This window comes from Gavia stellata, chromosome 3, assembly GCF_030936135.1.
Source record: "Gavia stellata isolate bGavSte3 chromosome 3, bGavSte3.hap2, whole genome shotgun sequence".
Classification (NCBI taxonomy): domain Eukaryota; kingdom Metazoa; phylum Chordata; class Aves; order Gaviiformes; family Gaviidae; genus Gavia; species Gavia stellata.
Genome location: NC_082596.1, coordinates 38,893,012 through 38,920,388, shown reverse-complemented (window position 1 = coordinate 38,920,388; position 27,377 = coordinate 38,893,012). Strand labels below are relative to the sequence as shown.

The window sequence follows — 27,377 nt, the reverse complement described above, 5'->3', positions numbered from 1 at the left end:
GAGTAGAAATGGAGGCAGCAGCCTCGTCCTTGTTAGGATGCAGTATTGCTCAGGCAGCCAGGGCTTCTCGCCAGAGGTAAGGAAGGCAGGGCAAAGCTGGGGGGAGACGGGGAGGTGGGTCTGGGGGTCCCCCCGCACAGCGGCAGTGGCTTCTCCCCTCTCTTGCCCTGCAAGGGCACTCACCAGCCCTGTCCTCTTCCAGCAGCTGAGCTCTTGCGCAAAGCCCTCAGGTGAGTGCCACCAGCCTCTGGAGTGTGGGGAGCTGCTGGGGGTGCGGGGCGGGGGGGTGGTGTGTGTCGACCCCTGCCCCGGGGGCGATGGGCAATGGGCAGCTGCCCACCCGCTTTAGGCTTTGGCCAGGGCAGGAGGGGGGCAGATGCCAGTGGAGAGGCCGGCCTGCCCTGGGATGGGTGGCAGGAGTGGCACGGTGCTTGCTTGTCCCTGAGGACAGACGGGAAGTGGGGCAGCAGTGGGGCAGCAGCGGGGCAGCAGCAGGCCAGGGCACCGTCGCCCCGTGGACCGGGATGCTCCATGCCACCCACTGCGTCCGAGTGAGGATGCCTGGGCAAGCAGCCTGGTGCTTGCAGAATGGGCTTTGTCTCTGCTGGGCTTGGTGGGGAGGTAAGCCACATGGGAGTTATCCTCTGGCAAAACCACGCTTTTTCTCTTTGTTTTCCAGTCATGCAAGAGAGCCACAGGGCAAATTTTCAGTGACTGACACATGAAAACTTCACTGCACTGGTACATGATAAGAGGTTGACGAGGGGAATTCTGTGAATGCAAAACCCAGGGATGTCATTATGGCATTGAAACCTGAACCTGGACATCGCTCAACTTCTTCCTCCTCCAAATCCCTCTCCTAAACCCACTGCTTTGCAGCCAGCCTTCCAGGCTCTCCTGGCTGTCAGTCCACATCCTGCAAGCTGTTATTCAGCTGCAAAAATAGAGGAGTTAGAAGCAATGTCTGTAAAAGCGAGCATATCTCTAGGAACTAGTGTTCTGGTTGTGTCAGCAAAGCCAGGTAACATTCCTGGCCAAGCAATGCTGCAAAAAAAAATCATTAAAAATGATATTTTCTTCTTGGTGGTAGCTGGCAGACATCCAGAGTTTCTGTCCAGGAGTGGAGTTAAAGCAGGTCCTCTTGCCCTTTGTTAGTCCCTTGAGAGATGGCTTGGCTTGGTGACTTTGGAGGTGGACAGCTGTGCGTTCTGGTGGTCTTCCCTTGTGGGTGTGGAAGGGGAGGGAAAGGAGGGTGACAGGGCTGCCAGGGAGAGACAGGAGGGTGCCAGGCTCTTCCTCGGTGTGAGTCCTTCGAAGTCCAGCCTAAGCAATCCTTGCTGAAGGCCAGCAGCTGCAGGACCATCCCATGGCACCGCAGCCTCTTGGGCTTTGCTCTTCTCTTCCTCCTTGTTGCAGCACGGTCATACAATGCGTGGCTTTCCCGGCACTTCTCATCCAGCCTTTGCAAGCACGGCCAAGCCTCCGCCTTTCTTTACCTAGCAATCACTGCTGTGGTTCATAATACTTTAACAGAAAAATCACGTGTCTGAACTACCTATTCCTGCCAGAAAAATATTTCAGCTTAGGCCTGGCTGCAGAAGGTGGGTTTATCTTTGTTTTGTCGGCTCCTTTTTGTGGTTGTGCTGCTTATTATCTCTTCCATTTCAGCATGCTTCAGTACACAGAAAGGGAAAAACCAGCAGCAGACTGTCCCTCACTTTGTTGCCATCAGATGTCCTCTGCAGATGCTTCAGGTGTCATGCTCAGCCTGTTAGCAGAAGGCTTTTGTGGGCTACTTGTGTAAGTATAAATTCACCAGAACTACGTCCCAGAGGCACGTTACAACCTGAGAGGTGCCTTAGTTCAGTCTCCAAAGTGCTGGCACAGCAGCACGATCCCCCAGCTTTTTTCCATGCCGTGAAGACCCCCTTCCCTACATCACCATACGCAGGTGTTTCCATGCACTGACATTTTTAACCTTCAGCTTTTCCTCCCAGAATTTCTCTGTTTCTGTCTGTGCAGAGAGGTGGAAGTTCCTGCCTTGCCAGGCAAGAACGGCTTTCCTCATCTAATTAAAGCCCCTTATTAAAGCAGGTTTTGATGCACAAGGGGCAGCTGACTCAGAGTTAGGAGGGTAGAAATGAGGCGTTCAAATTCCTCCAGACGTGAAAGTCACCTCTGACCTGGCCGGGGAGGGGAAGGGAAGAAGAGACATATCTTCTCGCTGCTGCCAGGAAAAGCTCCCCACCAGCCCTGCCAAAGCCCCAGCTGTCCACAGCTCAGCTGCCGGAGCAACTTCTCCCGCTCGGCTCCCAACTCTCATCTGCATCAGGCAGTCAAAGCGAAGGTGTGATTTCAAATGGGTTTACTAAGCTATCACAAATTTCCCGTGAATGCAAGGCTTCAGAAAAATCTATTTGTTTTTATGTGACTGCTGACAAATATGTATATTTACACAGGAGAAATTCCATCTTGGTGGGTTGCAAATGGGTGCAGGATTTCACCAAACACTTAAAAATATGCAAGGCATTGAAAATAAAATGCCATTGCCATGGCATGCAGAGGATAGTATTCATTTTCATGCAGAAATCAGTGAAAACCTTCACTTTTATATTTCTCTGAAGTGCACAGTTTCCAGACTGTGTTCAGTTTTGGGCCCCTCGCTACAAGAAGGACATTGAGGTGCTGGAGCGTGTCCAGAGAAGGGCGACAAAGCTGGTGAGGGGTCTGGAGCACAAGTCTTCTGAGGAGCGACTGAGGGAGCTGGGGTTGTTCAGTCTGGAGAAGAGGAGGCTGAGGGGAGACCTCATCGCTCTCTACAACTACCTGAAAGGGGGTTGCAGAGAGGTGGGTGTTGGTCTCTTCTCCCAAGTGACTAGCGACAGGACAAGAGGACATGGCCTCAAGTTGCGCCAGGGGAGGTTCAGACTGGATATTAGGAAAAATTTCTTTACTGAGAGAGTGGTGAAACACTGGAACAGGCTGCCCAGGGAGGTGGTGGAGTCACCGTCACTGGAGGTGTTCAAGGAACATGTGAACGAGGCATTGTGGGACATGGTTTAATGGGCATGGTGGTGTTAGTTGATGGTTGGACTTGATGATCTTATAGGTCTTTTCCAACCTTTGTGATTCTGTGATTCTGGTGTTGCATGCAGATAAAGGGCACTGCTTTGGAGTCGGGGTCTGCCCCTGGACACATAGGGTACTCACTCAGCCGCTCTGTAGCATATTTCAGATGTAAACCCTGTACAGTCATGAGGTAGAACAAACATGAGAGCTTTCTACAAGACACTTAACAAAGAAAGTATTGTAGTTATTGATTAAAAGAGAAGATGATATTCTGATTACATGTACAGTACAGTGGTAAAGTGATTTTATACAGTACACGCAGGGACTTTGGCTTAAATATGAGGATGAGATATTTATTGCTTGTACAGTTGTGTGATAAATTATTGGCAAGTAGAAGCACAGATGGCTTTCCCTTAAGATCAGGCATCACATGCCACAGATTATCTGGGAAATTGTCATTTTAAAAATAACTCTGGAACACGTGCCAAGCTGAGAGGGATATCAGTGTCTAATAAACAGATATAAACACAGCAGTGCCCAAAACTAAAATATATTTGAATTAAACTGTGCGGAGAGAGAGAGCATATACAATTAGCACCTATTCTCTAGCAGTACAAGTGAAAGCTTTTCATACTGTATTTCTTCGGTCTCTTTCCCATCAGCAAATTCAAATAATGTTTTTGGTGCATATTTAAGCCTCTGTGAAGTTAATGGCTTGAATAGTTGTGTTAGATTCTTATGTTACAGCTCCTAAAAAAAAAAAAAAATCATAGCAGAAGAAACTTAAGCACAGTTATAGGCAGGCAATTTTTTTTAACTGGTTTTCAAGGTGGTGAAGTGTTTATGCCCTGAAGTGTCTGAGCTCCGGCGCAGCCATCACTCCTATTGTCTTCTCCAGCAATCCCATGTGTGCTTCCCACCTTGGAAAGGCATGATCCTGGATCCGGCTGAAACACACGGGCAAAATTATGTCCTGCATCTCACAGCCACAGCTGCTTCCTCAAAACAGTATTTAATAGGCTGCAGCCTGTGGCTGGGCAGATTGGGGCAGCCCTATGCTCTCCGCCACCGTGCAGAGATAAGGGGGGGAGTGGATTGCGTTTGCTTATCGCTCACCCTCCTCCTCAGGGGGTGAAGGCTGCTGTGTGCGAGTGAGGAGAGCCAGGGCCCTGCCGGCCACCCCCCCGTCCCCCCGTCAGCCATCACCTGTCCCAGCCTGTCCTCCTCTCACGCGCTTATATGGGCACGGCAGGATGGCATCTTGTGACGCCGTGCTGCTAAAAACAGCCCCGGCTCCCTTCGGCCCCTCGTTTAAACAATGTCCTCCAGCCAGAGCAACCCAGAGAGCCTCTGATCGCAGCGCAGTCTTGGACTTATTTCAAGGGAAATTAACCCGGAAACCCCTCCACGAGGCTGCGATCCTGAGCATATGCCCCTGGAAAAGCTAGGGATGAGCACCTCCCTGAACTACAAGTCCTTCTCCAAAGAGCAGCAAACCATGGATAACCTGGAGAAACAGCTGATTTGCCCCATCTGCCTGGAGATGTTCACCAAGCCTGTGGTCATCCTGCCCTGTCAGCACAACCTCTGTCGGAAATGCGCCAGCGACATTTTCCAGGTAGGTTTCTTCCCGCAGAAAGCTCTGCTTCCCAAGCGGCACTGGCTGAAATTAGTGGAAAAGCAGATTTTTACATGTTTTAGTGAATCGCTTTTAACAGTCAGTAAGACTAGGGGCGAGTGATTTAAAGCAGAAGTTCAGCATCCCTGGGGGCCCGGCCTGAGCTCGTAGCGGATTAGAGCGTCACCTGTTATAGCTGCGGGGACATGGCCGCCTGTGTGAGCTGAGGAACCGGCCCCTCACCCTGCAGTCGCCAGGCGCTTTCCCGGGGGCGGCTTGTTGGACCTACCCTCTCCTTCGGCATGTTGACAAATGGTTTGCTACAAGCGTGTTTTTGCCCCGGTGCTTTTGAAAGAGGTTTTCATGGTTTTGCATGGCCTTACTCACCTCTCCTTGTGCTGCTTGGCAAGAGCAGGCCTCCAACCCCTACCTGCCGACCAGGGGAGGCACAACCGTGGCGTCGGGAGGCCGCTTTCGCTGTCCCTCCTGCAGGCACGAAGTGGTCCTGGACCGGCATGGCGTCTACGGGCTGCAGAGGAACCTGCTGGTGGAGAACATCATCGACATCTACAAGCAGGAGTCCACAAGGTAACGAGTGAACGTGTACCCTTCAGAGGAGGTTTGCCACAAAAGCAGACATGGCTTAGGAGACTGCGGTGGCCTTCTGGTCTTTCTGTTTGTCACACAAAATGACGTAGCTGCTTTCTCTCTTGGAAATGTGGAAAGGGACCGTGCTGCCACGCATGCTTGTCTGTTTGCTGCGCAATGGAGTCAGCTCTCGCTGAACACAGAAAACCGTATCCAAATAGATGCTGAATTTTCCTGCTTCCACTTCCAGCAGAGGATTGTGCCGTGCTTATTCACATGAGCAACACTTACCCATGCAAGCAGAGCCCTTGAGGTCAGCATGGCTGCACACATGAATAAGGGAAAAGTAGCTAGGTTCACAGTCGTTTATTTTAAAAACAGTTCAGATGAATCTTATTTGTCTTTAACCTGTGTGTTCTCATGCTAAAGAAGGGAAAGAAATTTCAAATCTTGTTAGAAAATCCTGAGGGACAGACAGTGCAAACAAGAAGAAAACTGAATTTCACATAGAAGATACCCTGCATCATAATGTCAAATCAAAACTCAATAAAAAATTCTCCATTCCTGTCAGCTTGGGATGGGAACTCATGAAATCAAGTCTTATTTAGCACTCCATAAAAGAGAAGGAATAGCCAGAAATAATACGTATCGGTGCTGTGTGGCCGTGCAGAAGAATCAAAACCCCAGGGCAGAAAAATGGGTTAATCCTAAAAAGTAAGATTACTCCTGAATGTTAATTGCCTGCATTGGGTGTGTAATGGATCCAGCAATAGAAAAACGTGTTCTCGTCTCTCTTGCCCTGGGATGGGTCAGATGCATGATACCACTTTGGGGAACTTAGTAGGGGGGAAGCTAAGCCTCGTCCCAAACTGCCAAGCAAGCAGCTCTCACCCAGGGAAGCCACCTGTTGTCACCAGCACGCATCCATAGGGTCAGTTTTGTATGGCAAGGTGTTTTGTACACCTGAAGGAAGGCGTAATCCTGGCCGTGCTACCTGACAGTCTGCCCATCCCACCCCAAGAAGGAGCTGGGTTTCACAGGGACAATGAGGCGATATCACTGGAGTAGGTGGACACAACCGTTGGAGCCCAGCGCCTCGGGTGGCTTAGGGCACTTCTACCCTCCTCCAGTAGAGGAGGACAGTCACCAGCAGAGAGGACATTTCAGAGCCCGGCGCTGGATTTGGCTGTTCTTGGCTGTTTGAATCCCTTCAGGGACTGTTGTAGCTGGCCATAGGTTGAAGCTCCAAAGCGTCAGAGAGCACAAAGTTGGCTTAAAATTGTCCTTTCTGCTGCCCTTCGCACTCAGTGCCAAGGGAAGGTCAGCCACCCTTGTGTGTGTCATTGATACCCAAATATTATTTTAGTCAGGAAAATCTCGGAGGAAATGGATCAGCAAAGCTACGGTGGTGGATTTTGCTTTTGACCAAAATCAAAATGTGGCCTCACGTCTTTCTTGATTTTGGGTTTTTTTCAGATCACGGTTGTATTTAACTTAAAAAATAAAGAAATGCAGCTCCTTTTCCCATGTAGTTCACGGGCAATTGGAACAAAATTCAGTTAAACAGAAATATAAGAAATTTAGTAGGTTTTTTTTAAATTCCACGAAAGTAAAACACAACACCATGAATAAAAGGGGAAAACAGAAAAAAAAATACAAGTATGAATATATATTTGCTTAGATATTTTTCCAAAAGGTTCATTTATTTAGTCTGTTAAGGCGCTTATTTAACCTTCATGTATGTCCTTAGAATGAAAGTTATCATCAGTGTTATGTAGCAGCGGCAATGCATAACAGCATTATCTAAACTATTTCGCACTTTGTAGCCTCAGCTGCTTATCTCCCTCTGCCTAACGTTCCTCAGGCTCCCATGAGAGCATGAGCAAGATCTGCCATGGCTTTACCCCATGCCCTCCCACTCCCAAAAAGTCAATGGAAATCAAGTCTTCTCCACTTCTTCCTTTTGTACCAGTCTCTTCCAAACTGAGGGCTGGGGTCTGGCAGAGGTACGTAAGAGGAAGGGTGAGATGTGACCTTTGCCTCCTTGTTTCTTCCCAAGACAACCCTTCAAACTGGTAGCACCTGTGATTTCCAGACAGGAGCTTCTTCCCCTCAAGTCCTCCTGCGGGTATAATTCACCGTAACTGTGTATGCCAGAATGATGCTAGCTCCCAGCTGCATTTCACATGAACTTAGGAGAGTGAGAGGAATTCAGCTAGGGAGCAAACTTTGTCTCCTGCTTAGGCAAAAATAATTTCTTTCAAAAATATTTTTTTAAAATTTGAGCTTCTATGTGAATTAAGGAATTGGTTTTTTTTAAATAAAAGCTGGGGCAGGAGCTGGGCTATGGGGTTGGGAGAGTCTGTAGCCCCCCCTATTACTAAAAATTATATCATATGGTCTTTTATCTCATTGCTCATCAAATTCCAGCTGATGGCAGCGTAGCCTGTTGCCATTTTAGAATCTGTTAGCAACACAAGGAAAGAAATCTTCAAGCAGGATGTGGGTCCTACAAAGCTTTAAAGACAGGCAAGGGACTGAACCCAGTGGAAATAGAGTTGGCTAAAATATTAAACCAATGTTTGAAAGTCTGTAGGCCACTGATTACCTGAACTATCTGAGGAATATCAAGGTGCCTGCTGCTACCAGGGAAGGGTAGCAACAGGAGGCCGTGACTTCTTGCGAGCTCTGGCAGCCTCTAACGAGCTCAGCTGGCTATTTCTGATCAAAAGGTGCTTTGGGTGGTTTTACCAGCTGAATCCTGATCAGGGAGGGTCGAGCACTCTTTCTGCCTTGCACCTACCAGGGAAAGCCCAAGGTACAGGCTGTGCCTGCAGCCCCAAGCACGGATGGAGCAGTGTGTGCAGCAGTGTGCACAGCAGGGACCAGGCGCTGTGCTGAGAGCAGTGTGCGTGGGCTCTGCAACCGTGGTGATGTGCTGCAGGATGGGGTAGCCAGCACTGTCAGGAGCAGCTATCCCGGACACCTCAGAGACCTCAGCCAGAGCTCCTGAGGGAGGATGTGGCTCTCCAGGACAGGCTGCAGGGACACCTGGGGATCTCAGATAGGCTGGATCAGGGACATGGGCTTCCAGGTGGTGGGTATCAGCAGGGATCTGTGTCGCCAAGTGAGGGACCAAGCAAAAGAGATGAGGAGAGATAGCACCTGGATCTTCTCCAAGCCACCCCAAAGACCCAAGTCCACCTGCACCGATGGCTTTCTTGGGCCAGGCATTCGCAACAATACTAGTGTAATGGAGCTGCAAGAGTCCTATGTCCATATGATCTTTTTTGGTCTTCTCATTTTTCACGCCCCATTTCTACCTTGTGTATTGATGGACTTTTCACTGCTTTTGGGAGAGCTTATTATTGTGGTTGATTTCTAGTATCACCTCCTCCAAGCTCAAGAATGCACTCAAGCAATGGTGGCAGGTTATCTGCATGGACTAACAAGGAGCTCCTGATAAAATATTAAAAAAGAAGCAAAAAAAAAAAGATGGACAGGTGACTCAAATATTTTGAGATGCTGTGCAAGCATGTACAGATGGAGTTAGGAAAGCCAAAGGCCACCTGGAGCTGAATCTGGCAAGGGACAGCTAACAAGAAGAGCTAAGGCTAACAAGCAGAGCTTCTATAGGTGCAAAAGGAAGACTAGGGAAAGTGTGGGTCCTCCGCTAAATGGAGCAGGGAGTCCTGTAACAAAAGACAGGGAAAAGGCAAAGGTACTCAATGCCTTCTTCACCTCGGTCTTTACTGGTAAGATTGGCCTTCAGGAATCCCACATCCCTGAGACCAGTGGGAAAATCTAGAGCAAGGAAGACATACCCTTGGTGGAGGGGATCAGGTTAGGGAACATTAAAAAAACCTGGACATCCTGATGGGAGGCATGCATGAATGGTGAGGTAGCTGGCCAATGTCATTGCAAGGCCACTCTCAACAATCTGTGACAGCTTGTGGTAATCAGGGTAGGTTCCTGAGGACTGGACTGGAAGAAAGCAAATGTTACTCCAATCTTCAAGAAGTGCAAGGAGGAGAATGCAAAGAACTATAGGCTGGTCAGCCTCACACTGATCCCTGGAAAGGTGTTGCAGCAAACCCTCCTGGAAACCATTTTCAAACATATAAAAGTCAAGAAGGTGATCAGAAATAGTCAGCATGGATTTATGAAGGGGGAATCATGCCTGACCAATCTGATAGTCTTTTATAATGAGATGACTAAGTCCGTGAATGAGAGCAGTGGATGTTGTTTATCCAGACTTTTGACACTGTCTCCCATAACATCCTTATTGACAAACTGATAAAATAAGGTCTAGAGTGGACAGTGAACAGTGAGGTGGACTGAAAACTGGCTTAATTACCAGACTCAAAGGGTTATGGTGAGCAGCATAAAGTCAGGTGAAGGCCAGTCATTAGTCATTTATGCCCAAGATTGATACTGGGGCCAATACAGCGTAATATCCTCACTAATGACCTGAGCGTGCCTCATACAGTTATGCAGATTCTCTCCATTGCTTGACCAGGTGCAGGCACTAGGTGATGTGACGGTACTGGAAGGTCTACAGCTATCTCAGGGTCCTCAGTAAAAACACTACCAAAATTGGATTCAGGATTTCAATAGAGACCATTCTGGATTTGTATAAATCCTAAGGAAAACATGCTTTCTAATTAAACAGCAGTTTTGCTAAGGTCTTACTATGTCCTTCATTACAGTGTACTCCTTTAAGTGCCTAGGAACTTTGCATTTCCTCACCAACTCACAGAATCACAGAATGGCTGAGGTTGGAAGGGACCTCTGGAAGTTACCTGGTCCAAACTCCCTGCTCGAGCTGGGCCACCCAGAGCCAGTTGCCCAGGACCGTGTCCAGATGGCTTTTGAATATGTCCAAAGAAGGACACTCCACAGCCTCTCGGGGCAACCTGTGCCAGCGCTTGGTCTCCCTCAGAGTGAAAAAGTGTTTCCTGATGTTCAGAGGGAAACTCCTGTGTTTCAGTTTCTGTCCATTGCCTCTGGTCCTGTCATCAGGCACCACTGAAAAGAACCTGGCTCTGTCTTTACACCCTCCCTTCAGGTATTTAGATACCTGACAGTATTGATAAGATCAAGGTCATTGTTAAGATCCCCCTGAACCTTCTCTTATCCAGGCTGAACAGTCCCAGCTCTCTCAACTTTTCCTCATAGGAGAGATGCTCCAGTCCCTTAAACATCTTCAGGGCCCTTTGCTGGACTCTCTTGGGTATGTCCATGTCCCTCATGCACTGGGAAGCCCAGAACTGGACCCGGTACTCCAGGTATGGCCTCACTAGTACTGAGAATCCTCCTCTCCATAAAACATGCACAATGCTCCACACGTTAAGGTTCAAACCAATTTTAACGGAAAAGAATAAGCCTGTAGCAGTCAAACACAGACTTAGCATCTCAAAGAGCAGAGTCCGAGAATGAGAGCACAAAGCCATTAGGCCATTTCAGATACCTGCCACTTCTTTGGTGACAAGCACATCTGTAATGAATCTTTTCTTCTGCTAAAGCCATGCTGTCATTTTCCTATCGGCTACTCTTTAATCTTTCGTTTTAAACTTAGGGGTTGTGTTTTGGCCTTCGCTATACCAACATAGACCTAGAGGATCCCCTCTGAAGTCAGAGAATGTTCTGCTAAAAAATCTCTCCTTTTGCGCAGCCAGGGAGGAGACTGTAGATCTGTTTACTTCTAGTCTTCTGTCACTGTCTTCAGAGCCCCACTAGTTCAGGGAGTTCTGCCAGGTTTCTTCCAGCTCTTTGCGGCACCTTTGAAGGTTGGCTACTTCTGGCTGAACTTGCTTGACACCGTTGCCTTTTTGCCCTGTGTGATGTGTCTTTCATGCTAGTGGCACCATTCCAGTGTCAAATAACTTTCTAGTAGTTTCTGGTTCTGGTCTTGTAAATATTTGCAGGAAGAACAGCTATTTCAGGCTTAATTAATCACTTTGAAATTCATTGTCTGTTATTGCCCTCACATGCGGGCCCTCCCACTGGTGCATTACAGCATGAATACATTAGGGGCTGTTTGCAGTCATCTGCAAACAATGTAAGGCATTCTTTATAGTGGAGACACACCTCTTTTGACTAGCGTTGAAATGATGCTGGATTTGACACACTGAGTGCCTTATGTAAATGTATACTGGAAATCTGACCTAAATAATGCAGGCTTCTTTCAGAAGTGTCCATGTTGTTTTATTGTGGTATATTGTGCTATATGGCAAATTACAGATTTTCCTTATGAACGCCTTAAATTCCAGTGCCCTCTTGAAATTAAAAAATGTGAATGCATGAGACATTTTCTTTGTTGCTTGACCTTTTTTTTACATTCATTTCATTGATCGCATTCCATTCCATGTTTTAAGATCAGAAGAGAAAACCTGTACTTTGTCACTAAAAAATAAATGCCACGTCCATTCTACCAAACTATGGAAAACTCTGTTGCAATATAGTCTAAAATAATGATCCTTCCATAAACTTTTAAACTTATGTATAGAATGACTGGTTGCTACAGAGCTCTGTAGAATGGCTTTTAAAAAATTGTTCCCATTTTGTTCCATTAAATTCTATAGTTTTGGAAAATCTTTTCTATCTAATGATGAAAAAAATATATTTCTATGATGCCATTGCTCCACTTGCTACTGGTAAGTCATAGTCCTCCTTCCAAATGGTAGCAGAAGGGGATGATGACTTATATTGGACAGATTTAACTTTGCCACAGTAGGAGTGGCAACCTTTGGAGGCTTGAACCTTCAGGCAGACTCCCTCCACCTATCTACTAACCCTGTGCTCTGGTACCACATCCTCACACACTCACATGCTTGCCGCAGATGTGCTCAGAGTGCTAAGCCTGAAGCATGGGCTCAGAAAAGCATCAGCCTGCCCACGCAGACTGGACCAGAGCTTTCACTTACACTGGGAATGTCAGTTAACTGGTTTGTTTAAAGGAAGCTACAGCTCTATTAGTTCCTAAAATAGCAGGGATTGACTTGTGTGTATATGGCTAAATCATTTTGGTGAAAAGAACATCAGGACTGAGCTATAGTCTGGTGACAGCTCCTGGCTTAGCACATGAGAGGAACGCTTCTTGTGTAACCCATGCCCTTGGTGGTTGGTACAATCAAGTTAGCCATTATTAAAAAGTTCAACACTGTACAAGCTAGACACATGCTACCCAGCTACAATTAATTTGTGTGAGACCTTATTTTGATTGCTGGCCTAGTATAAAGGCCGTAAGGACTCAGTCCTGTTTGATATTCACAGTCCTGACCTGGGCCTCACAAAGCTCATCAGCAGAGATAGAGAGTTAAGGGCATAAAGGTCCATCAATACCTACAACTCTTGCTTCAAATTAGTCCCCTGCATAAGAGCTTTGCTGCATTAAGGCCAAGTGCCCAACATCTTGTGTGATGAACACTAAAGGAATTATATGTTTCCTATTTCAGGCAGATGTTGGACAACATGCTAATTAAAGTACACAAGTAGTCTGAGATCAGTCTTAGTGAGGTTACTTACATTTTTAAATATGAGTGAGGGTTCAGTCACACTGCCAGCTGGAATCCCCCTATGAAGTCATGTTGCTATATTGTCACCACATCCTGTTGTGTCAGGACATTAAGCTGTACCACTATCTATTTAGTCATCCTGTGTGGCAGGTTTAAGTCTACGCTGCGTATTCAGGTCAGCCTTTAACACTGCTACACGAATGTACCACATTTCATGCTGATACCCTAAGTATTGTCATCAGAAACTCATGAGCACCAAGTTTGTTTTAAACTTGTTTTCTTTTGCAGACCGGAAAGGAAGTGTGACCAGCCAATGTGCGAAGAGCACGAAGATGAGAGAATTAATATCTATTGTTTGAACTGTGAAATGCCCACCTGCTCCTTGTGCAAAGTCTTTGGTGCTCACAAAGACTGTCAAGTTGCTCCTCTTACAAACGTTTACCAGCAACAGAAGGTAAATATCTTTTTGTATCTTATAGTCCTCCCAGCAACTGACAGGACTATCAACAGGAAAGTACTCCCATGGGCTTCCTGCGAGTTTCCAAAGGGGCCTGGGGGTGCCTTTGCCATTCCTGTGTGTGAGTGAAAGGCTCACACAAATCTGTAGGAGCTGTTTAGAAGCACTGTAAAATAAATTTATGAGAGATCACACAGAAAGATATTACAGTGTCCCAATTTTTGTTAGTATAGTGAGCAAACATTTTCGACAGTGATTTGGTGTGAAGCTGAGGATCTCTCTTTCAAGGTTCCTAATCTCTTTTTTTCAGTGCTTTTAGATCAGAAAAACAATTGGGATTTCCAACACATGAACTGGAAAGACAACAGAGCATTACAAATTAAATAGATATCTATCATCAGGCACATTTGCCTTCAAGCGTCCGATTTTTAAGAAAAGTTAAGTGAAAAACCTCTACAAGTAAATGCAGGAATATTCAATAGTTGGCAGCACAGGATGTACCTAACATCCTCTGCCCTTGCTGTCACCAGTAAAAGACTTGTTTATTTTTAATACAGTATTAATTTAAAACGTGACTCACTGGGTTATCCTCCTGAGATAAACAGCTCATTTTTCTGGAGGGCCCCAGTGGGGCAAGCAATCAGACAGGCCAAGTTTGCAATCCCAGCCTCCAACTTTTTCACACAGATGCTTGTGTGTGGAAACTACAAATGAGAAGTCGCTTTAGGAAAGTAGTTACAAACATCCTTTTCAATCAAAAAAGAAGGGAGAAGGGGGATTACTTGGACAGAATCCATGCCCCTGATCATTCCCTTTGCGTGGAGGCTGAGGGAGCTTGGGTTGTTCAGTCTGGAGAAGAGGAGGCTGAGGGGAGACCTTATCACTCTGTACAGTTACCTGAAAGGAGGTTGCAGAGAGGTGGGTGTTGGTCTCTTCTCCCAAGTGACTAGCGACAGGACAAGAGGAAATGGCCTCAAGTTGCACCAGGGGAGATTTAGAATGGATATTAGGAAAAATTTCTTTACTGACAGAGTGGTCAGGCATTGGAACAGGCTGCCCAGGGGGGTGGTGGAGTCATCATCATTGGAGGTATTCAAAAAATGTGTAGACGTGGCACGGCAGGACATGGTTTAGTGGGCATGGTGGTGTTGGGTTGATGGTTGGACTTGGATGATCTTACAGGTCTTTTCCAACCTTAATGATTCTGTGATTCTGTGAGATTTGCAAGCAGTGGTTTCCCTCCCAGCATGCCAGTGGAAAGGGGCTGTCATGTCCAAGACTGGAGGCATAACCCACAGGCTATGGGATACATGCTTCAAAGGATCCTTTACAAAGCTGTGGAGGCCACGGACACAGTTGCCTCTGTCACTACAGTGGTGTGCCAAGGGCCCCTCACCCTCCCCAGCACCCTCCTCAGGTTCCCTAGGGACTAGCTTCTCTGTGTCTCCTCTTCTAAGGACACCTCACAGTCATCCCATCCCCTCACTCAGGCCATCCCCTTCTTCCACTCATTTCCCTCATGGCAGTGGTTCAGTCTCCACCCTTTCCTCCCCCTTTTCTCCTTTCCCCTCTCACCACAGCCCCAGACTCACTGTCATCATGCCAGGGGCTCTGTAGTGCCCTGGTTCCTCCAGGTCCATGGGCCATCTCTTCTCTCCTCCAGGGCCAACAGCTACAGTCCTCAGAGAAATACCGCAGCGGCATGCCTAGATCCAGAAACTGAAAAAAACCCCAAGAGACAAAGACTTTTCTCTCAACAAACCCAAAGAGAATATTTTGGGGCTGTTGAAACACAGCACTTCAGACAAAACTATTTAGAAGAGCCTTCTAGAACAAAGTGTTTCCCCCTTTCCAAACCACAGATTCTTCTCCATGAAAAGTTTCAAAATATCAATGTTTTCATAGTGTTTTGGTAGAGGAAACAAACGTCAAAGTACTAGCAGATAACTTGTGGGCAGGTAAAGCTCCAATTTTACTTGATCCTGGTGGAAGAAGAGCTAATACCCTGGCGCGGTTCATTTATCCCCTGCTCCCCACTGTTAGATGTGCCACCCTGAAGTGGGATGGTGTCTAACCCCCTCCTGCTTGCTCTCCCCTTACTGCCTAGTCTGAGCTGAGTGACGGCATTGCAATCCTGGTGGGGAGCAACGACAGAGTGCAAGGGATAGTCACGCAGCTGGAGGAGACCTGCAAGACAGTTGAGGTAGGTACCACCCCTTTAAATGCAGATATTTCAGTGTGAAATCACATCCTTTAAACTGATGGTAACAATCATTCTTTAACAGACCTCGCTTTACCCACGTGCATTCCCATATTGTTTTGCTAAACCATTACCTGTGGCTTTGTACAGTATCAGCTGTACTGCCTCAACCAAAGGATATGTCCTGCTTGGCACCCTGCCTCTGACATTGGCCATGTGGTTGAGGACAAAGAGTAAGGATAATCCACATCAGCATGTCTTGCTCAGCATTCTTAGTAGCATAGGATATCACTGAAGTTAAAAGCAGATCCAACAAAATGCCATCAATTCCCAGATCATTTAATATCTAAGATCATGTGCTAAAGCTGTAAAAGACCAGTATTAGTCTAAGGCCTCACTGGTCCTGTGAACAGAGCCTTAGTCTCAGCCACAGGGTAACCACAGCATGGCTCCCAAGAATGCCATTGAACTCTGTCTTTGGTTACTTTGCCTCCTGTGCAGAAGTAGTTATTTAATATACTTACATTGTTCTTTAAGGAGCCTTTTGTTGCTCATTGGAGGGAAGAGCTTGGGTTCTTACTGTGGGTCTGGATTTTCTGGTAAAGGTCTTGCTCTGACAGAGCTGGAATTAGGTTTGTGTCATTCAACAGCAGAAGTGATTTTCATTTCCTCCAAGAGGTTTGCACCGGCAATGCAAATATAAATATCAGCTCTGACCAATTTGAGCATCACAGAGTGATAAGCTGAAAGGAACTCGTATGAATTGATTCTATGATCAGAGTCTGATGAAGCATCTAGTGAAGGAGTTGCATCCCTCTCTGCCCAATTAGAATTATATTGACCCTTCAGAGCTGGAGCAGAAAGGAGAAACTGCACAGAAAAAGAAGTTAATCCAAGATGTATAGATTCTAAATGGTAAGAAAAACTGATTCCACAATCTACGTACACAATTGCCCAAGGCTCCTATTTCCTCAGAGCAAGGAAGAACAAAAAATGGCCAAGTTTGGTTCAAAGAACATAAAACCATTAGCCCAAGTAAATAAGAGAGTGCGTTAGCAGCAGTCAGAACTTTATAGTCAGGAAGCCTTCACATTGCAAGGATGAAATTGGCTGCTATCAGGACTTTGCAGACAGAAACAAGCCTTTCAAGTAGGTTAACGGCAGAAATTTGAATGATACAAAAGCAAAAGCTTATACTCATTTAAGTTGAACTAGCTGAACCAGAAACAAAACTTCAAACATCTAATCTGAAGTATGGAGAAAACACTAAAAATACCTTAATAAATACAACAGTTTCTGAAACTAGCTTCCTCAGAGTCATCTACTCAGTTTAAAGTCTAACCTTTAAACTCAAAGCCCAAAGAAAGTGCAACCATTTTACCTTCAGATGTTTTAACAGGCTTTTCACCTTTAAAGTCAGAGATTGCAGAAAATAGATCTTAGAGCTTACCTTGGCACTTCCATGTTACATTTCAAGTAAATCACATTTCCTACCATACAGGAGCTTTGTCTGAATTGACATCAGTTTGTCCTTGAAGATGAAAAGCTACAGCTGGAGCTGAGAAATGTGCACACATGGAAATAATGCTACAATCCAGGACTGTCTCTTCTTTCTTTGCAGAGAACAATATATATCTGCTTTAGCAGAAAATACATGATCATTTCCCTTTTAGCTGGAGTAAGCAATAGCCTACAGTTCTATGTTTAGCTATTGCTCCTATCCAAACCTAAAAAAGAGAAAAACAAACAAAAAAACCTGATTAATACTTTTATAGCTTTTTACTGATGGAAAGGTAGACCAAATTCACATATTATTCTGAAAATAAAAACAGGGAATATAAAATGCTAAATACGGGAAAACAATAACAAATAATTAACTACCTTTTAGCCGTGTAAACAATGAGTCAAATAATGAAGTGTTTCTTTCAAATGCTAATAGCATAGCCCAGTCAATACACATACTTCAGAACAAGCAGTGCAACTCATGCTCAGTGGCAAGGACTCCTTTCTTTTTGCTGTAGCTGTGCTTTAAAAAAAAAAGGCTGAGAACTTTTTAGAACGGAAAGTCATGTATTTGTTAGCCTTTTTCATTACTCAGAATCTGATTAGGGTAATTCCAACAGACAGAGACTTTGTATGGGACCATTTTATACAGAAAGAGAATTTTTCTGAAGTATTTCAGCATTTGCACTTAGGAACCTGTTTTGCACTCTCACTCTTGAGGTTCACAACTCTGTAATATCTGCTGGCAGGAAATACTGTATATTAAAGCTTAGAGATAGGGAAGGATCTCTCAGGGCACCCTGCTATCACTCTCTTGCTCTTCTTTCCATAACACTTATCCTGTGTCAAATGGCAAAGATAGCACACACCTGTCTTGAAATTAAGGTTGTTTTATAAGTGATCTGAATGACATTTCAGAGGAGGTCATTGTAGACTAAACTGAAGAGGAGTCTGCAACAAGCAAAGGTGAAGGAAACACTGGGAGAAAGCTAGGAAAGGAGTGAAAGAAGAGACGAAGATTATTTGAGGTCTGAACAATGGAGTGACACCCAGGAACTGTAACTCACTTTGTTCAAAAGCTTCCTTATCCCCACCTTATAATTCACTAATCGGGAATTTCTATGAAGTGGCAAGGACCTCCAGAAAAGCAGGACAAGCCTGTCCCCCCCCCGCGAGGAGTTTCAAATTAGGAGTGCCTGTTTAGCCTAGTCTTCCTCATTGGGAAGCAGATGTGGATACTTGGGTCAATGCAGTAAGATCTGTATTCACTCCCCACCCCTCAATGTAGACAGCTGGTTTTGGCCATACGACCATCTTCAAAAGGCTTTCTCCTTTGAACAATACAGAGCAGACTGTCACCACTTGTAGGAAGGAGCTTTGGCTGAAAGTCAAGAAAAAAGTGGGATTCTCTCTGGCCAAGTGCTATGAATAATCAGTCTTATCACTTCCAAAAGTACTGTGGGACTGTTAATAATCCTGTGCTGCCAGGATCTCAGCATTATGCCTCAAGGGATGACGATGAGGAATTGATTTAGCCTCAGTTCCTAGGAAAGACATTTAAATTATCACCACCATCCGCAACCAGATATAACCACAATAAGGTTATGCCCATCTGTGTGCCCTGAGGCACACAGATGACTCAAGTACTTCTATTTGGTAGACCTCAGACATTATAGATCACCTGTCTCAGATTTCCTCCCCACAAATCCTTCCTTGCAAGTGCAGTGTGTTCTTGTTAGAGAGCGCTCGATGAAGCAGTCGCCAAACCCATCGTCCTTACTCAGTGAAATATGCTATGTTGTCTGGTTGGAAGGGCAATACACATGTCTCAAAAAATGATGTGAAAATCAGTGCCTGAAGGTAGGGCTGCAACCTGATTCTTCCTTCTTGTCTTTGTGGTTTTGTCACACACCGTTTTCTTCGTGGTACCTCTACTTCATTCAGTGCACAGTAAATGGAATATAATGGACGCCTATTGTCAAAATAGGGTCTAAGAGGGCATATGTGAAAATCAAGCCCAGCCAGGATACTTCCAGGTTCTCTGATAGAAAAAGAAAATTCTCCAGAGCTGATCTGAGATGATCGCTCCTTTAAAAACCATTCTGTTCGGGCAAATGAATCCAGCTGCTAATATGTTGGGGGTTTTTACTTTTTCTGCAGACTTTGATGTATCACTACAGACATCATAAATACCTTTCACAATTTTTTAGCAGGCTGACAAGTTATACAATAACCTGTTTGGGGGCTTTCAGCGGCTTGAAACTCAGAGTTTGAGAACAGTTTTAAAACTTTTGTTCCAATAGCTTGGACTTTGAAAATTATAAAAGTCTCTGGGGTCATTCAGAATCCTTTGCACTGTTCAGAAAGAGGAATTTCTTTGATGAAAATGCTTCCAAGTAACTGTAAAAATAGAAACTCTTTTAAGAACATAACATATTTAACATAAACCAAATGATTCACAGGAATGCTGCAGACGACAGAAAGAGCAGCTGTGTGAAAAATTTGATTATCTGTATTCTGTACTGGAAGAAAGAAAAAATGAGATGACACAAATAATCACTAGAACCCAAGAGGAGAAACTGGAACACGTCCGCTCCCTGATGAAGAAGTATGCGGATCATTTGGAAGCTGTGTCAAAGCTGGTTGAATCAGGAATCCAGTTCATGGAAGAACCAGAAATGGCCGTGTTTTTGCAGGTATAAAGTCTATAAATAGAGATAGAAGAAGAATGATGGGTTTATCGAAATACTATTTAAGCATTCCTCAATTTTAGGCACATTCAGAGTTTGGTCATCTTTGAGTGAACATTTATACAAACTCATTTTTTAAACACTTGCATCAACACAGACAAATTACTCATTTTCTTGTGAATAGTATCCAAACCAAGAACGTGAGTATTGGCTATTTGCACCAAAATATACTATCCTGTGTTTGAATTTCTGGTCCCCAAAGAAGAAACAGGAATTTTAACATCTTCCCACCACTATAATATATGTGTATATGAAATTCTGTGAATTATAGGTTTCATTTGCATATTGACAGAGTGATTAACTTCCCAAGAAATAAATATTTATGTTCTAAGTCACATTTTTATGCCCTTACTTATTATTTTTTTCTTCTGTTTTCTGACTATAAACTTAGGAAAGCTGATTAGGAAACCATTAGCAGTCCGTCCACTGAATTCATTGGTGTAGAATTTCTGTCCTGCAAGTTCACAATTCCTCTATATTAAAGGCTGGAAGGGTGTTTTCTACAAAAAAAAAAAACCCTTATTTTCATCTAAGAGTTGCCTTTGAAGAGTATAATATCCTTTCCAGACAAATAAAATTTTGTGGCTCCAGAAGTATGCCCTTATGGATAGTCAAAGATCTAGTTACTGTAACTAAAGATGTTAACAGAACCATTGCTTTTCACCACAAACACAGAAAAAAAAGAGCAAAAATATTTCCATTTCATTTTTTTAGAAATTGTATGTATTTCCTTTCATATTCAGATTTTAATTAAAAAGCCTTCAATGAACTAAAAGGTTTACTCAGTTGTATACTAATTACCATCCAAATCTGATCTCATTCATAGATCTCATGGTTGTCATTTATGAGATCCATATTAGTGTGTTTAGAAGCAGCCAGTGATCTAATTCTCAATGCATAATATCTCTGAAAAAATGGAACCATTTAAGAAGTCAGTTATTTCCTTTTTGTTTTCACAGAATGCCAAAACATTGCTACAAAAGTAAGTATTTAAGCTTGAGACTCTTGATCTTTATAATAAATTACAAATTACAAATTTATCTGCAAATCCAAATGCCAATAACCAATCTCTCTGTTTCAGAATTACTGAAGCATCTAAAGGATTTCAAATGGAAAAAATAGAGGATGGGTATGAAAATATGAACCAATTCACAGTGAACCTCAGTAGAGAAGAAAAGATAATACGAGAAATTGATTTTGACAGAGGTATGTCATTTATTGCACCTAAATTTCTTTCTTAAATTGCAGCTGTGTGTAATTTACATGATGATATTGAGTAGGAAAACTTGAATCAGATATTTCTCTCCATCCTGAAGTGTAACTAGACCATTTTGTATCAATTATAATCAAAAGCAAAATCCATCACAGTCAAAAAATCACATAACCTGTTGACACCATTAATCTTACCTGTTATGTGGCCTCAATGCTTTCCTAAGGTCATGATCTTTACTGCCTCCTCATGTGAAGGGACCTCAAAATTAAGCTTTTATCTCAGCCTGTAAAGTCCTTTTTTTCCCTAAAAGATACCATTATTGTATATCCTGTCTGCTCTAGAAAGTCATTAAAGAAATAGAATGTTTACTACTAAAAGAAGTACTTATGAAAGATACTTTTAATCTTTTTTATAATAATCAAGAAATTTAGCAGAAACATAATCGAAATTCAAGATCACAGAGTTATATAGGGAAGCAAAAATTGTCATCATCTTTCATGCATTTAACATCCTGTATCATGTCATTTGTCATGACATCATGACTAAACATGCTTAATATAATAATGCAAAGTTTTAATTTTACATTTACCAAAGTAGCCTGAAATCTAGTCTTCTCTATGCTTTACCTTACAGAGTAAGCCACAAGAAGTTAATGGAGTTAAATGTTTCAAATAAGCAGATCTCTCCTATAAAAGGCAGCAGTAATAGTCATCTGAATATCTCTAATTTTCTTGCTAGCACTGGATTCTGCTAGTACGTGTACATTTACCTTTGTCAGCCCAGTTAAGTCTCATGCGCCTGCCACCCATCGCTGACTCCCCTGCCACAACTTACACTAACTTCAGAGTGCGTGGCTGCTCCCTGCGAGGGACCCTGCGTGCCTGCTGCGCAGACCTTGGTCTGTAGGTTGGGATCCATGGACTAGCTGTGCTTGGCACCGGGGTCCATGTAGCGGGACAGCAGCTGTGGCACCAGTTAGCAGCAGAGGAGCAGGTGCCATCTCGCAGGGCCATGAATCTCCGAGGATTTGTCCTGGGAGGGACAGTCCCTAGTCACAGCCTTGTGCCCAGTTCGTCCCTGTGATCAGCCACAGCTGCTACATTCCTGCCACACACATGCATCTGCCAAGGTCGTGCATCTGCCAAGGTCGTGACTTCGTGCTCTGGACACACACCCCCACCACGTGATAGGCAATGTGACACCCCCCTCTTGGGGACAAGGCATTAGTAAGGTCTTTGGCAATCTGGAGTTTAGTCCTGCATTTGAAACTCCTATCACAATCAGTGAGGTCCTCTGCAGCCAGGGGACGTGGAAGCGCAGATTCAGCACTCTGCTTATAGGAGTGTATTTGTCTGCAGAAATATTTCTCCATTATGAGGGCGTTACTTAATTTGCAGATCCACAATCCTTCTACATACTCAGGCAGAACCATAACCTGTGCAAAATGTGCAGACAATTTGGAGCTTGGGTTAATGTATCCACCTAGGTTTATTTCTCTCAAGTGCTAGGATGGCTCTGAACAACATCCAACGTTTGTGAGGAGGAATGGCGTGATTACGCAAAAGAAAATGCATTGTTAGAGGGCTCCCTCTGGAAACGTGCAGAGCTATGAATGCTGATAACAGGATGTGTCAGATGATGCAAACGCCACAGTTTGACCAAGTTTGACAGTCTGGTTTTAGGGAGGTTGGTATCCCAAGCCTCCAATTACGTATTGCAAAGCACTGACTTGGCAAAGATTTATTATGATGGCTTCAATGGTGTTTAAAACAAACATGTACATAAAATTGCAAGAGGGACTTTTTTCCTGGCAGATTGTGCCAGACCAGGTATCCTCTCCCCAAAAAGTGAAGGACTATGCTGCCCATCCCTCATGAGGATAACTGCATTGGCAGGACTTTCTGTCCTCCTTCCCATGGAAAAGAGCCAGCTTAAGATTTTTAAAAGCATGTGTGTTCGATATCCTCCCTGCTGCGAAGTACCTGCTGGCAGGTCCACGGCAGTGCCCAGTGCAGACTGGTGGGAGCAGGGTCCTCACTGGTGCCCTCTCCCCAACCTGAGTCCTCTGCCAGTATCAGTAGCTTTGCTGTGCAACAGTAAATGGCTTTTTAATTACATAAATATTGTAGCCATCTTCACGTGGTGCTCAGCCCTGTCCTTTTACATGTGTCCTGTTAGAGGAGGAGGGGGAAGAGGAAGAGGAGGAGACGGTGGATGGTGAAGATTTGGATGAAGTCCACACAGAGTCATCAGGAGAGGAGGAGGAGGAAGAGATAGAGGAGGAAGGGGCTGAGAGAGCATCACAGCCACCTCAGCAGGACCCAGAACCGCAGAGCACAGCGGGAGAGCCCCCAGCTGAACCCACCCCAGCACCACTGCCCGCTGCGCCGGCTGGTCAGGTAACTGTGCCTGTGTCCCACTGCACTGCCAGCTATGCTGAGTGTGCCCTGGCAGAGCAAGAAAATGCTCCCCTGTGGCCTGTAGGCACCGTATGTCAGGAGTAAGGCTAAGGGAGTTGAGGCACTGGAGGGCAAAATTGTTTATTGCCCTTGTACACATATACGCAACTGTATCCTGTCCTCTCAACCTGCGTATATATCGCTTGACAGGCAAAAAATTACGCTGCTAGAGAAATTGAGATATATATGGGCTACATAAGATATAAATAAAAGAGATTCAGTTTGGGAGTTAAGTGCATTACAATGGATGTTCTGCTTGCTGTGATTTAACTCAGACTAACTATTATAAATTGAATGGTTGTTACAATATTTATACTCAGAGAATTTGGCATTCCCTCTGGATTTAGTGAGCTTTCCACTACCAATTTTTAGATCATACTTCTAATCTGTTTTCTGTGAATGGCATTTGCCACCTTCTGCTCTGGTCATCCTAGGGATCTCATCTAGGTGGATGCAGGGCTATCATACACCAAACAGGAGAGGAAACTGCCTCTTACAACCTAGCAGCAAACAGATTCAGGGTGTGAATAATTTAGGCCAGTACTTTTTCTTAAGGAATGCGATTAGAATGAGATTATAATTGCTGCATATTCTAAAAGACCTACAGAAAAAAATATACTTCATGTGTTACTTTAGCTGGCCTTACATACAATTAACTTAGCAAATTCTCCTCTTATTCAATTTACCCAGTGAAGTTGCTGAGCGGCTAAAGACTGCTGTGAAGATATTTGAGGAGGCCAGTGTGAAAACAAGAGAGCACATAAAGAATCTTTGATTGTAGCAAGCTCCCCACATAAAACAAGGGAAAATAAATACTATAGATTCATTCTTGCTTTGATTTAAAAACATACGTGAGTTTGCACCAGTTGTGTGAAGATGCTCTTAAATCCGGATTTATTGATTTAATCAAAGTTTGTCTTTTGAGGATTTGCACTGACTTAACTAGACTTATGTCACCTAACTGATGTAGGTTTTTATGCAAACAAGAACTAGACATAAGCAATTCTGCCCACTAACATGAAGTCCCCCACTTCAAAGGCTAAAATGGGAAAGGTACAGCATGCTGCTGTAGCAATGGTAAAATGCTGTTAGGAGATGGTCAGACATGGAGTCAGACATGGCATGTGGGTGTTGCAGTGTGTGGGATACCTGTATTTCAGCTTTTGCCTTCTGGTGTAAGAAAGGCAAAGTGGAAGTGCTGTGGTGATAGCAGGTATCGTGTGGGTGAGCCCCAAGAGCTTGATGCAGGTAGAGACGTGCAGTTCAGCTGGCTGCTCCTCTTCCTGGCAGAGCAACTGTGCTTGGCTTATAGCATTGATAGCAAGGCTGGTGGGCAAATGTTCCTCTCCAGTGTCTTTGTATTCCCTTTATTCTGACTGCTCATATCAGCAGACTCATTGGCACACGTGTTGTTCTTAACTCAAAACCCAACAAGCCATTCGACGAAACCTACACCTGTCATTCATGGCTGGTACCATAAGTTCATGAGGCTCTTATGCAGAATTTCATATATTTTTAGGGTTGAATTGGGTGTTTATCTGAATTAAGGAACCGCTTGCTCACTCCTTTCTCAGTCAGCATCCACTTCCCAGCTAATTCTACCCTCCTATTGTATTTTTGGGGTAACTTAAGTTCTTTCCCATATCTGTGTTCTTCAAATGATAGTTGCTTTTGCTTCGCATTTTGATTGTAATTGTTTCAGACCATATATTAGGACAAATCTATTCCTTGCAGTGAGATATAAAAAACACGGCATGCAGAGCAATGTGGCTATGGCAGGAAGGTAACGTGGTGCACTCTGCTTGTTCTTCTCTTTATCTGTCCTGATTAAGGATGAGGTTGTGACACCAAGTGGTTCTCAACAGACCCCAGAGTCTGACACTCAAGTGCCGGCCACAGCAGAAACCATCGATCCCTTGTTTTACCCTAGCTGGTATAAGGCTCAGTCACGGCAATCAAGCAGTCCGAGCTCAACCCCGGTGAGTGGGTTGGGGAAAGTAGGGCCTCCTGTTTCTCTGGAAACAAGTGCAAAGAAGGCAGAAGCCCCGGCAGCAGCAGCGATCAAGGAGAGCGCACCGGGGAGTGGTAAGGAAAGTAATGCCACTGCAGCGACGTCCAAGGTCAGTGCTACCGAAGTCACCCCAGAGGGCTGTGACGCGCAGCAAGGCGGGAACAGCAATTATTAAGGAAAATGTGACTTAATTTTCCTCTGCATGCTAAAGAACAATTTCAGAAATATGGAAACAACATAAATTGTCGTTTCAGCAAATCCACTGGATTTATGGATGGTTTCAATATGTGGCAGGCTGACTTTTCAGCTTCAGAGTAGCATGTCAACAATTGCTTGTGCTTAACTGCCGGTGCACCTTGCTTGTGCGAGCTGTTATCCGAGTTGCTCACGCACATGCTCAGGAGCTGTTAGAGAGGCTGGCAATGCCTCTGCACAATCAGATATTTGCATGCATTAGTAGCAGACAAATCCTGCGCATGAGATTATTCTCGTTACCTGTTGAAAGCCTAGGTACATCACATGCCGTCCTACCACCGCTGGTAGAGCAGCTATGGCTTGGCTTCGCCTTCTGCAGCTCTGTGGCTGCACCTGGAGTGTATGGCTTCCCCACGTGAACACGAAGCTATGCAAATACCCAGAGCCTTCTTGTGTGTTTGATTGCCTCTCAGTAAGCAGTGTGGTTTCTTGGGTTCAGATCTGTTGAAGAGGGTTGCCTTCAAAGATTATTGGGACTTGATTAAAGGAGAGCATAAAGATAATATATTCTGTGTTAGACTACCAGCAGCATGATGGGATAACAGAAACTGATATGCTGGGTACAGGAGGGTGTTTCCCTTAAAATAATGTTAGAGTTGGGATAACCTGAATTTGAATATTCCTTCTTCTGCATATGTGTACAAATTCCACATGGGTCAGAGATCCAAGGGACAGAGCTGAAGGAGCTGTGTGTGAAGGATTTGCACACTACACCTGCTCCTGCTCTAGTGCCTGGCTACCAGCCCATGAACAGCACTCTCTAAATTAGACCATCCTGATTTACAGGCTTAAGCCATGTGTTTTAACAAAGCAATTACCTGTATGTGTGTGACGAGAGGAGATTATGTGCGTGTGTGTGTGTGAAAAAGCACAAGCGGGTACTAAGTATTTCATGCTGTTTCCTTTAAAGTTGGAGTCGACCATTCAGCATACACAAGCAGCCCTACCATGACAAACCATCCCATGGCAGGCAAAAAGTTAGAAGGAGTTCATACAGATATGACAAAAGGGACACTTATCTTTTAGCTGGAAGCTTTAGTCAGTGACACTTGAATTTGGTGGAAGGATCCTTGCTGACTTCACTTTTAACAAAAGCAACATTTGACCCCCAAATTTCAGTAGCTATTTTTCAAGTTAGAGTTTGATTTGAGAATATTTGAGTGGGGGGGGAAAAAAAAAGATTATTTTAAAATCACCAAACCTGCTATAACCTTGTTTTCTCAAGTATATTCCAAACGAGCTGGCAAAAGCAGGTAAATTCACGGTGAAATTAATTGCTGCTGTTTCTTCATATCAATTCCACTAATGACTGGGCAGCCAAACCTCACCACAGTCAGGTAAAATCCTCACTGGGAAAATTCCCTGGGTGCTTGCCTGACTGTGGTCTGCTTCCCTGGGCCGTAGTTTACCGGCAGCAAGTAAAGGAGCAAAATTAACGTTTGCTGTGGCCAGCTGTCTGAAAAAACAGTGGCAGTGGTTTTCAGTCAGACTGAAGCAGCAATCTGATACCCAGCTCTCTTTATCATCGGATACCAGGAATAAAAACAGGCGCATGGGAAAGATGTCAATTCCCATTGGCATGTGAATTTGCGCATGGTGGGTTTCGATATTTTCCTGGATTACGAGTGACACTGACATTTTGGGAGGAGGAAGATGTTGAGAAGAGTAGCATGTGGTTTTGGGGACAGGGGGAAGGAAGGAGCAGGGGACACAGCTGAGGATGGGGTTGCCCCTGGG

General features: G+C 44.6%; 1 protein-coding gene across 4 annotated transcripts in view; it reads left to right on the top strand.

The window, feature by feature from the left end:
* Positions 1-4,353: 4,353 nt before the first annotated feature.
* TRIM55 (tripartite motif containing 55) overlaps positions 4,354-27,377 on the top strand; it is a 39,069-nt gene continuing 16,045 nt past the window's right edge. For 2 of the 4 annotated variants that reach the window (XM_059836109.1, XM_059836108.1), the window contains exons 1-9: positions 4,354-4,687; positions 5,103-5,275; positions 13,081-13,246; positions 15,357-15,452; positions 19,415-19,648; positions 20,662-20,684; positions 20,784-20,908; positions 23,094-23,314; positions 25,207-25,494. In XM_059836109.1, the coding sequence (XP_059692092.1) occupies positions 4,499-4,687; positions 5,103-5,275; positions 13,081-13,246; positions 15,357-15,452; positions 19,415-19,648; positions 20,662-20,684; positions 20,784-20,908; positions 23,094-23,314; positions 25,207-25,494 (1,515 nt within the window). In that variant the 5' untranslated portion in view covers positions 4,354-4,498. The remainder of the gene's footprint in view (positions 4,688-5,102; positions 5,276-13,080; positions 13,247-15,356; positions 15,453-19,414; positions 19,649-20,661; positions 20,685-20,783; positions 20,909-23,093; positions 23,315-25,206; positions 25,495-27,377) is intronic. The other 2 variants (XM_009815376.2, XM_059836110.1) reach the window with 2 other exon arrangements.